Raw genomic sequence first — 12,177 nt, forward strand, 5'->3', positions numbered from 1 at the left:
GTTGACAGAAATGTAAAAACTCAAGTAAAGTACAGATACTTCCAAAAAATACTATATGAAGTATTATTACTTTGTTACATTACACCACAGTCCTAAAGACCACAGTCTGACTTAGGGTGCTTTCACACCTGCCTCATTTAGTTCGGTTGAATCGCACTAGAGTTCGTTTTCCCTCTTGGTGCGGTTCGTTTGGGCAGGTGAGAATGCAGCAATCGCACTGCCGTAGTCAGCTCCGCTGTGCATTATGGGATGAGGAAGTGTTTGTTGACAGTTTGCAGTTTAGCATGGCAGGTCGTGGACAAACTTGGGGTTGTGAGGAGGTGCGGAGCCTCATAGAAATTAACTCACAAGAACAGCGCAGTCTTCTCATCGTCATGTGACTGCATTTTGGTTCGTTTCAGCTGGTTTGGACCAGAGCAAACAGTGTGGTGTGAAAAGGAACCAAAACGGCTAAAAACAGCTACAATGTATAATTTTTTGTCTTTGGTCTGGATCAAATGAACCGAACTACGGATGTGAAAGCACCCTTAAAGTACTTTTGCTACATTGAAAAGTCCCCCTAGAACAATGTGGTTTCTGGTGAATGCAAAATGCAGAATTACCCCAACATCAAAGAATACGGTCAGTGTATAGTCAGTGTATCTTGTGTATCAGTGTATGATTTCTTGTTTTCCATATGGATTGTAAAAAGTGTGCTATCAGTGTTGGCCTTGTGAACTTTATAATCATGTTACTTGGACTTGCATGGCCATGTTTAGGTAGTTTGAAGGCATCAAAACTTGCTGTTGCATTGGCCGGGAAGAAGGACATCCTCAGGAGTATGCAGCAATGCTCCACAATTCCTCTACTGATCCAAACAGCATGCTCCATTCGAACACAAAACTGCACATTTCACAGTATGTCAAGCACCTGGCCAAACTGCTGAACACCAGTTCTTCATTAAACAACTCCAGAGAAACGTCTTGAAAGCGGGTAGTAAAACAACCAGAGTGCCACTGGTAACAATGAAGCCTGCGGATGTAAACCCACCAGCACCTGCTCTGACCACACTCCTAACTCATGAGACCATTGAGACAATTGTATTATGGAGTGGCAGCAGCAACCTGAGCAGGAGAAGACTCGTCTTGCTTGTGGACAGCCAAACATGGTTCCTCTGTCCACTTTTCTTAATCAGCAAGGCCCTGTCAGGTACTTCTACTGTTCCACAAAGGTTTTTAATGCTTACAGTGATTAAGGACTAACAAACCCCAGAGTTATTTAAGAGTGAACTTGAGGACACAAAGAAACAGGTGGAGGAAAAAGGACAGCAAAAACACAAAAGGCCTGAAACTGAACATGTTAGTCACTTGTGCAGATTTTGTAAAATGGAGCTGAAGCAGGGTCCAAACAGTCCTCACATACACACAGGCTTTCCTGGCGTAGCAGGGAAATATGTTCATTGCCCTGCTAAAGTCTTTTCCATTTACTAACCTCAGGACATGCAGAAAGATGACCCGGAAAGAGTTTAAAGAGTCTGCATTTTACGAGATGGAAAGACAGAGATGGGTGGCAGAAAAAAAGAAATATATGACATGTCTTGATCTTTTGCACCTTAGTAATATTTAACTCATGTATATACTGTATATTTTGATTTGTTTATTGTTCAGTGTGAGACTGTAATATGTATATTTTGTCAGAATTCTATTTTTCTCTATACTTTATTATTTTGGATCAGTATTTACTAATCTTAAAAAGTGCTTAAAGCATTTAATAAAAACAACTGAAAATTGTGTGCTGTGTCCTTTTTCATAGGACAAATATTTTACAGTCTCTATGGTTTTGGAAACACTTAATTGATTATTTAACTTAAGTGTGACTTAAATTATTCCATCACTCAATCAATTTTCATTTAGTACTTGAATATTACTTAGTTTGAGTTAAATTTAAATGCCTCTTATTTTCATTTCAAAAGCCATTTAATAGAGACCATTCATGTTTAATATAACCATTATTATATAATTCATGTTTTCATATAACCATGTAATGTATACTATTATTTTACTGTATTTCTTTTAATACAAATCATATATTCATAATACACAAATTTAAAATACTTTGCAGCTGTAATGTATTGTTAAATTTTACAATTTTGTTTGATAAAAAGCACAAAGCTGTGTTTGTGTAATGGTTTAGACCTGCGTGAGTGGGATTCGAACCCCGGTCCAAATAAACGCATGAAAATAATCTGATTGGCTGTGACATCATTTCCGTTCTTTGGCCAACTGTTGAAATGCTTCAGTTTCATTGGCTGTCACTGAGTTCCAACTATCCGCGACTGGCCGTGCCTTATGACTGGGAAGTAGTGGCCTAATGGTTAGAGAGTAGGACTTGTAATCCAAAGGTTGTGAGTTCGAGCCTCAGGTCTGGCAGAAATTGTAGGTGGGTGGAGTGACTCTCTCCATCTTCAATACTACAACTGAGGTGCCTTTGAGCAAGTCCCTGGGCGCTGCAGCATAAATGGGTGCGTGTGTTTGCTTTGGATGGGTTAAATGCAGAGCACAAATTCCAAGTATTGGTCACTTCACTTTCACTTTTTTTGTGTTGCTTCATCGGGATTTTAATGGCTTATTTTAGAACATATGAAAGTTTTGTCCTTAAAAGAGACTTTTGTATTGACCAGAAATTATTTTAAAGAAATGACTTCCACATTGACCAGGAATCCAGCCTGGGCCTCCCGCCTAGCGGACGAGAATACTATTTAGTTTCTTTTGTGTTGCCTTGCCAGGATTTTACAGGCCTGTTTTAGAAAGCATGGCATTTGTCCTTAAAAAGGCAATTTGCGTTGGCCGGGAATCAAATCCAGGCCTCCCACATGGCAGGCTAAAACACTACCACTGGACCACCAATACTTGTTAAGAGCTTTCTTGTGGTGCCTCAATGGGATTTTACAGGCCTGCTTTAGAACGTGTTACATTTATCCTTGAAAGTCTCTTTTCAACCACTAACTTTAGGTCTGTTCTAGAACTCTTGAAAGCCTTGGCCTCAAAAAGCAGCTTACATTGCATGAGAATAATACACTGGACTTGTGCATATGTGACTGTAGTCACTTAAGCTCTAAACCCAAAAACTCATTTGAAACAGAAAATAACACAAATGAAAAGAATGGGTATATTGCATTGCTATTTAAAATTACTCTAAAATGCTCTCCACATTATTCTGTAACAATGTGTGAGTAAATAATGGAATAAAAATACGCCATGTTTATTTTTTATATCATGACTGACACAATAATATTATAAGCGTGGTAATTTAATGTAATATGCTAACACTATTTTTTTTCTTTCACAGTTTAAAAACTACACTGAAAAAGAAATTAACAAACGATACCGTGGATCTGTCTGGTATCCCCCTTTCTGGCCGTGATCTACATCGTGTGGCATACTACCTTCAGAACAATGGTTCATCTGTCACGGCAGTGGACATGAGCTTCACAGAGCTCCAAGATGACAGCTTGCGACTTCTTTTACCATTCTTAGGAGTGCTACCCAAACTCACCACCTTTGCAATCAATGGTAACCGGCTGACTGTAGCTATCCTTAAAGACCTGATAGAGGTGGTTAAGGACCCCAAAAAGTTTCCCAGTTTGGCCTGGGTGGACCTGGGCAACAATGCGGACATCTTTACTGTGCCTCAGCCGTTGCTGGTTGCCCTACGCAGACGCTTTGGAATGAGAAGCAGCCTACCTACCATCTATGAATACAGTGAGGGTCAAGGCAGCAGCTACTGCCTAGAGACTTCTACTGAGGAAATCAGTGTGTTTGACGAGGAAGAGGAGGATGAAGAGGATGAGCTGGAAGACCATCTGGTGCTGGAGCCCTGGAGTGTAGAAGAAAAATACATTGCATTACTGTGAAAGGTGATGGACTCTGCCGTTTCCTTGTGGCTTGGTATTGTTCTTTTGTTATTCTAACACTCCAAATAAAGGTCCAGTGTATCAAAATTGTAAAAGCATTAAGCACCCTTTTCCCACAAAACCTAAATGGAGTGCCATGAGTCAAAATGGTTATGTAAAGTGGGTGCCTGGAGGTGGGATTTTGAAAGAATGGAAGGGGGAAAGAAAGATCAGGACTTTTTAGTCCAGTTGCTGCAGAAAGCACCAGCGAATCTGTTGTTTGCAACGTTAAACTTAAATTTAGGGTCAAATACTAACTGACCACATATAAAATAACAGAATGAGACCAATTCTTAAGACATAAAACAATTACCACAAGCCAGTCTTTGCCACCCACATCAGCAACTTTGAGGCTTCTGATGTGAAACTTTCACATTTGGCTTGTGACAGATACGGCCAAATGCTCTCCTCTGAGAAAGCTTTCGTCCAGGGTAGATTCGCCTCAATTAGACGAGCGCTGAGAGCGAGGAGAGGTGAGAGAAGAGAGAAAAAAGGCTGCTGGAGTGCCTGCGGGCTAGAAGGGATACTGATGTCTGTGTGTGTGTGATGTTTTTCTGTGGAGGTTTATGATGCAAATGTAGCTTTAGCCAGAGCTCATTAAACAGGACACACAGGCAGCCGAGAGACTAACAGTGCCACACAACCGACATGATTATTTTTCATTAAATCGCATCCAGTTTGCAACAAGGGATGACATTATAAGACATAAAGTGTTTCATCAGTGCAAAAACCATGTTTGTATAATCACAGTGAAATTGATTTCAATGTTTTTGTAGGAAAAACAAGTTTGATTCATGTCGGTGTTTTGTATTTTTTAAACAAATTTGATGTAACAGAGATCATTTATTAATTATTAATGCCGTGTGTGTGTGCGAATGCACGAGTGTTTGACAGTAAATGTGACCTTTTGATTTGTTATGATGCCATTTGCTCCACAGGTGGTTTTTCCTTTACAGACGCGTATCTGATTTGCACTTTACATGGCAGGCTTTTCTAGTTGGCTGGTCATCTCCAGTTGGTTTTTTGTTTTGTTTTGTTTTTTGGTCATGTTTATGTGTCCAGCATCTAAATTTTCTTTGTAGTTCAAAGATAATGTGTTCAGTTCTAGTGTGACTCTAATTGCTTCAAGCACCTGGATGTTTTATTCCTTTCTGTTTTATAACAAACACTAATGAATGATTGTTCTTGTTGTGTGAAATAAACTGATTGTAAAAGACCAGACATTGTGTTTGTGAGATGGCATTTGACAAAGTGCTTTTGAGATACAGGCTGGACAGGAATTGGATTTATCCTGTTTTTTACCTGCCAGATGTGTTTTTCTCTAATTTGTTTCGCAGAATTCATGTACAGTAAGTAATTACAGGAGTCAGCAGTGCTGTCACTAAGTACTGGGATGTATAATTAAACTTTCTAACTTGATGAATGAAAAAAAGTACTATAAGACCATGGTTTCCATACTCGTATTTGCTGTATGTGGTGTATTACCACGGTGTTTTAGCTAGTGAGTATCTGCTTTCCAGTCTGTAGTGCTGTCCTGTACAAAGTGAAAGGCTCGTTTGGATAAGGTTTTCTTCCTCTCTTCATTTCTCATCCTGGTGTGATCAATACTGAGGGTTTCTGTTTGCTTAATGAGAACAGTGCTCTGTGTTAGCAGACAGCACTTTCTTAATGAGACTCCATAAGTCATTTCAACAGCTGGCAGCTTTCACAGGCAGCCGCTGGATCTCCACACCACATACAGAGCTCTAATTCGCTAATGTAGCATTCTCATTATCTTCTTATTTTCGTTTATTTAAAAAAAAAAAGAAAAAAAGAACTTATACTGCTGTGTAGGATTGTTTTATTCATATAGCTCCTTAATCATATGTTAAATAAGTAACTAAATATGCTTGTTCAAAAAAAGAACAAAATTGGGAATGATTATATTCTTGTTTTGAAGCAAAACGAGGCTTAATAATTAATTTCTCTTAATAATTGCATGAATAATTTCTGCATCATATGGCTAAACAGATTGACAGCAGTTCGAATTTATAGAGAGGTGATTTAAATGAAAATATAATGAATTATTTTTAATCTCATCTGTAGTAGCCTTGGATTAGGTTATTGGTTTATATAACCCTGAAAAAGTCAATGACCTTTGATGTGTTGAACTCTCTAACTGCACACAGTGACAGGAAACAGCAGCTTCAGTTGTCTTGTGTGAAGTGCAGATGTGCCATATGATTGACGCGAGTTCACTGTCCTTTGTAAACAATGTGTTTTGAGGTATTTGTGGTTGATTTGCTCCATGTGTTTGCTCTTTGACTTGCTTTCAATGACCTTGGCTGCAAAATTCATTTATTTTGGTCTAGGCCTGTCCCTGGGGTGCATTAAAAGTCTCTGAGGGTCTGTGTCAGTGTCTGCTGGTTTTACTTGCGCTTTTTATGGGCTTCATAAAAACAAGCATTAAGATCTAAATCATAATGACACCCGGGAATTTCCGCATGAAACTTTGCATGCACATTATAGTGTTCCTGGAAGACCAGAAAAGTTCTGGGAAAACTAAACTAGACTGGTGTGTCTCTTTCTTGCAATTTTGAAATTTCCTGTAAATACGCTGTGTCATTCGGTTTAATCAGACACAACATCTGCACATGAGGTTTGAGTTTACACTGTGAATTACTACATTCAATAGCAGGCCTTATTTACTAATGATGATTACATTACTTTAAATACATGATACACTTCAAATTTTATTTAAATACAAATTTATATCAATAATGGATAAACGTCATTAAATGAAAGATAAGTTTTTAAAGTACAGTTTAGTTTTATATTAATATAAAATATCATATATCTATATTTAAAGTACTTCAATAAAAGAGTAAACTATCATTCCCATTGTATTTTGCTTCAAAAATGGAATTGTTAAAAATTGTCTGTACTCCCATCTCTAACACTATCAAAATCCTTTATCCTGTCATTTACATTTTTAAAGAGTTTCAAGAATGTTTTAGGTAACCTTTGACTGATCAGTAATGGCAAAAAGCTTGTTTTCAGCTTGCCATACAATACTTCAATTTCCCTTTACAGTAAAAGCTCACACTTTGGCTACTGAAGGTTCACGTTTTATGGTCAATGTCGCCCCCAACTGGACAACAGTTGGAATTACTTTAACATACAAAGGACCTAGAAAAATAAAATATCGACAAAGAATGCAAATAAAGATTAGAATATAAATAAATAAACAAATACACAAATTAACAAATAAATAAATATATAAATATATATATATATATATATATATATATATACATATATATATATATATATATATATTTTTTTTTTTTTTACTTTCTCTATTAGTTTGTACTAGTTGATTTAGTTCTTACTGAGGTTGCTTCAGAGCTGAAGGTACAGTACCTTAATAACGAACTGTTGGGAATTTGTATCATAAGTTTTCAAATGGAGTCATATTTCATTAACTTGCCCACTCCTTTCTCAGGTTTGTTTACTTTGGCAAGTACATCATGCATAACTTCACAATGACAGATGGCAAATGTTCTGCCTTCTTTCACCTATCAGAAACAATCTTGCTTGTAATCTAACACTATGTGATGGTATGAACTTTGTTTTTCTTCTTTCAGATAGATAGACAGATAGATAGACAGACAGATAAACAGATAGACAGATAGATAGACAGACAGACAGATAAACAGATAGACAGATAGATAGATAGATGTGTCGTGTGGCTGTGTTTTGCCCTGAGGGTTGAGAGATCATGAATGTGGATGTAAACCACTGCATTCTCTCTCTTGTAGGCTGCGGTTACTGTACAATGTAACTCATTTACATATAAAATCACACATGATTCTCAGCTATTTTCTCATTACAACTGTACTATATGTTAAACGTGAAACTCATTTTGCACTGAACTCATAAAAGGTGATAGGGTGGATTAGTGTAATGTGGGACACTGACTAATGTGGGACACCTAAGCTTCAGTGCATTTATCTCTTCTTTTACAACATTAAAGTGAACATGATTTGTGTTGAATTCAAGCAGGAGTGTCAAGTTATTGAAATCACTTGACTTTCTGGATGTCAGAAATATGGCCATGAAAATCATCAACCGGGAAGTACCTCTTGTAAATGTCACTGAAATGACAGTGACAAAAATAATGTTAAGGATATAAATCTGTTATAAATAAAACAATGTTCTAAATTATTATACAATTATATTTGCGGTTTATTTGTACATCAATTTTTGCAATGATTTTGTTAAAATGTGTTAAGAATATTTTCTATTTGAGGCAAACTTTGTTGTCCCACTTTAGAAACAGCATGTTTTGACAAATGTGGGACAGTCAAATATACTATGTTATTCAATTGATAAAATGTGCATTAAGAAAGTTAAATGCCATAAATGTAATTTTGTTCATTTTTGGGCTTATCATGCAGCAATATTATTTGTTTTAAGATCAAGATTCTAAATTTAGAAACTGGACAATGGAATCCTGGACCATGACTGGCCAGGACTGCTTATTTCTGTTATGAAGTGTTTTTACCATTACAATTTGCTTAACACACACTTTTGAAAAAATAAGTTTAATATTAGAAGTTTACAAAAGTTTGATAAGTTTTACAGTTAATCTTTTTAAAAATCATTTCTGAAATTATTTTGCTATCTTTATTAAGCCATCATTACATGGTTGTTATTATTGTTGTTGCTGCCAGAAATCTGACATTTTTAAAATAAATTATTTAATTAAAGAAAGATTTCTGAAAGTGAAGTGACATACGGCCAAGTATGGCGACCCATACTCAGAATTTGTGCTCTGCATTTAATCCATCCAAAGTGCACACACACACACACACACACACATATACATATATACAAAGAAATGAACTGGTAAAACTGCAACAGAGCAAATTTTGAAAATATGTTAACATTAATTGAATTACATTGAATAAAATATCAATTAATTACAAAATGTTTATATAAAGTGTTTTGAATTATCACTATCTACTCCTTATTTTGTTGTTTTGTTGTTAATTATCAAATACTGAGTAACAAAAATGCTTTCTATGTGTTTCCTTTTTAACAAGATTTTAATGTTTGACTGTAATCATAATGTAAAACCTGATACTTATCTAACCAAAAATATCTAAATCTTGACAAAAAGTAGTCTTTTAGAATGTCTAGATATATATCTACATTTACATTTAGTCATTTTGCAGACGCTTTTATCCAAAGCGACTTACAATTTGGGGAATACATAAAGCGATTCATCTTGAAGAGGCAATCCGACAAACGAAGTGCCTTAAACACCAAGTCTCAGGCATTGTTTAAATAAGTACAAGCTAGCAAGGGAAGGAATAAATAAGGAGAAAGAGTTTTTTTTTTTTTTTTTTATCTGTAGGGTGAAGTCAAGTAGTGTCGAAAGAGATGAGTTTTCAGCTGTTGCTTGAAGATTGACAGGGATCCAGCACTCCGAATATGGGTGGGAAGATCATTCCACCAGCCAGGAATGGTGAACGAGAACGTTCTGGAGAGTGATTTTGAGCCTCTTTGTGATGGTACCACGAGGCGTCGCTCACTAGCAGATCTCAGACTTCTGGAGGGGATGTAGATTCTTAATAGTGAGTGCATGTAGGCGGGTGCTGAGCCTGTGGTTGTTCTATAAGCAAGCATCATTGTCTTGAACTTGATGCGAGCTGCGACTGGTAGCCAATGCAATGAGATAAAGAGAGGTGTAACATGGGCTCTTTTGGGTTCCTTGAAGACCAGTCGTGCCGCCGCATTCTGAATCATTTGTAGAGGTTTGACTGTGTTCGATGGAAGTCCAGCCAGAAGAGCATTGCAGTAGTCCAGCCTAGAAATGACAAGGGCCTGGACAAGAAGTTGTGCAGCATTCTCCGTCAGAAAGGGCCTGATCTTTCTGATGTTGTGTAGTGCAAACCTGCAAGATCGAGCAGTCTTTGCAATGTGGTCTTTGAAGGTCAGCTGGTCATCAAAGATTACACCAAGATTTCTGACCGAAGTTGATGGGGTAATTGTTGATGAACCTAACTGGATCGTGATGTCATGCTGTAGAGTTGGAGCGGCGGGAAAGACAAGAAGCTCAGTCTTTGCCAGGTTGAGCTGAAGGTGATGTTCTTTCATCCATGCCGAGATGTCCGCCAGGCAACCTGAGATCCTTGCAGCTACCGTTGGATCATCTGGTTGAAAGGAGAGATAGAGCTGTGTGTCATCAGCATAGCAGTGGTAGGAGAATCCATGTGCCTGTATGATGGGACCCAGTGATGTAGTGTATGTGGAGAAGAGGAGGGGTCCAAGAACCGATCCCTGAGGAACCCCAGTGACCAGTGTATGTGCTTTGGATACCTCCCCTCCCCAGGCCACCCTGAAAGACCTACCAGTGAGATAGGATTCAAACCAGCGAAGTGGAATTCCAGTGATGCCCAGTGATGAGAGAGTGGACAGGAGTATCTGATGATTGACAGTGTCAAACGCAGCAGATAGATCCAGCAGAATGAGGACTGATGATTTGGAATGGGCTTTTGCAATTCGCAGGGCTTCAGTGACTGAGAGAAGCGCAGTCTCAGTTGAATGGCCACTCCTGAAACCTGACTGTTTAGCGTCCAGTTTGTTGTTCTGTGAAAGAAACAATGAGACCTGGTTGAAGACAACACGTTCAAGTGTTTTCGCTATGAATGGAAGGAGAGAGACAGGTCTATAGTTTTCTATAAGAGAAGTGTTTAATGTAGGTTTTTTGAGCAGTGGGGTTACCCGAGCCTGCTTGAACACAGTGGGGAAGATGCCTGTGAGGAGGGATGTGTTGATGATGTGTGTGAGTGCCGGTAAGAGCGTGGGAGAGATTGCTTGCAGAAGGTGCGAGGGGATTGGGTCAAGAGGACATGTTGTAGGATGGTTGGAGAGAAAAAGTTTGGATACTTCAGCCTCCGTCAGGGGACAGAAGGAGAGCAAAACCTAAAAAAATTAAGAAATTATGCCTAAAAAACAACGGGAATCCAAAAGCCTCTGTATATATCTATATAGGGTGCTAATACAAGAGGTTACGCAACATTACACAAGTTTTTATTTTTTAATGCCTCCAGATGGCCCAATTCTCACTTCAAAAAAATGGATTTTAAATGCCTTCACTCTATTTTAATGTGAAATATTGCATTTATTAAAAAATAGTAAATAAATAAATATATATATATTAATTCTAGTGGAGAAAATAGCTCATTAAAATTGTATAAATATTGCATAGTATCATAAAATTCCCTAAAAATCATAAATAACAATCAAAAAATATTATTGAACAAAAATATATTACATTGATTTTCTTGAGAAAAAAAAAGTTACATTTCAAGGCTTCGGTCACTTTTGACCGCTAAGGAGGCAAGTGTGACTCCTAAACGAAGAGGGCCAGACATATTAAATGCCATTTTAAATTAATCAAAGACCGAGATGCTTCTAGAAGAAATCTGGTTCCTTAAATCATTTTGATTTCAACCTTTATGGATTGTCGTTCACTTGTCTAGCCACTAGATGACCTGCTTTCACACTTTATTGTAAAACGTGTTGCAACCAACATCGAACCGTAGAACTGTTCAACCATGAAATATTAAATTAACTGAGACTTGTTATAGCACTTGCATATCATTACTCTTTTGTTGATTGTGATTGCTTCCATTGTCCTCATTTGTAAGTCGCTTCGGTTAAAAGCGTCTGCTAAATGACTAATGTAAATTCATTTTATTTATGAAAGTTGATGAGCATGCTCTATTTACTTTATTATTCAAAGCATGTTATTAAATATTTAGTTATAAATACATTCTGAGTTCAAATGGCTTGTCTTGACATGTTAAAACATTACCGGACAGCTAATATGAGTTTTGAAACATATGGTGTTTGAGTGAGGATTAATTGTGAAATACCTCGTCTCTGCTAGAACATTCCAGCACGTTCCAGTGCGGACTGTAGACCAAACAAACAGCAGCCAATTTATATCATAACCGTTTAACTGTCTCTAGTGTTTCAATAACCACAAAATTCAGATTAAAAGTTAGTCAGAGCTCACTATAAACGCTCGCGAAAAGAAATCGCTTTCGTTTAAAGAGGTAACCATAGCAACATGCTGCTAGACCGCTTTCCGCCGGCGACGGACGTTACGCAGATAATAAACACAACAGCGTAATCGTTTATTATTTTTATATATATATATATATATATATATATATATATATATATATATA

The 12,177-nt window shown here is 37.3% G+C and overlaps 2 protein-coding genes across 2 annotated transcripts in view; one reads left to right on the plus strand and one right to left on the minus strand.

The window, feature by feature from the left end:
• The window catches only part of lrrc75bb (leucine rich repeat containing 75Bb), a 31,351-nt gene extending 26,207 nt beyond the window's left edge, over positions 1-5,144 (plus strand). The window contains exon 4 of the mRNA XM_058790058.1: positions 3,328-5,144. Within this exon, the coding sequence (XP_058646041.1) occupies positions 3,328-3,892 (565 nt within the window). The 3' untranslated portion in view covers positions 3,893-5,144. The remainder of the gene's footprint in view (positions 1-3,327) is intronic.
• Positions 5,145-8,720: 3,576 nt separating this feature from the next.
• On the minus strand, positions 8,721-10,889 carry LOC131548485 (uncharacterized). The gene is made up of 2 exons (XM_058789791.1): positions 10,330-10,889; positions 8,721-10,131 (listed from the first exon to the last, which is right to left on the minus strand). Exon 2 carries the CDS (start codon positions 10,073-10,075, stop codon positions 9,323-9,325), a length of 753 nt encoding a protein of 250 aa, XP_058645774.1. The 5' UTR covers positions 10,076-10,131; positions 10,330-10,889; the 3' UTR covers positions 8,721-9,322.
• Between the last annotated feature and the right edge of the window lie 1,288 nt (positions 10,890-12,177).

Source organism: Onychostoma macrolepis, chromosome 10 (assembly GCF_012432095.1).
Source record: "Onychostoma macrolepis isolate SWU-2019 chromosome 10, ASM1243209v1, whole genome shotgun sequence".
Classification (NCBI taxonomy): Eukaryota; Metazoa; Chordata; class Actinopteri; order Cypriniformes; family Cyprinidae; genus Onychostoma; species Onychostoma macrolepis.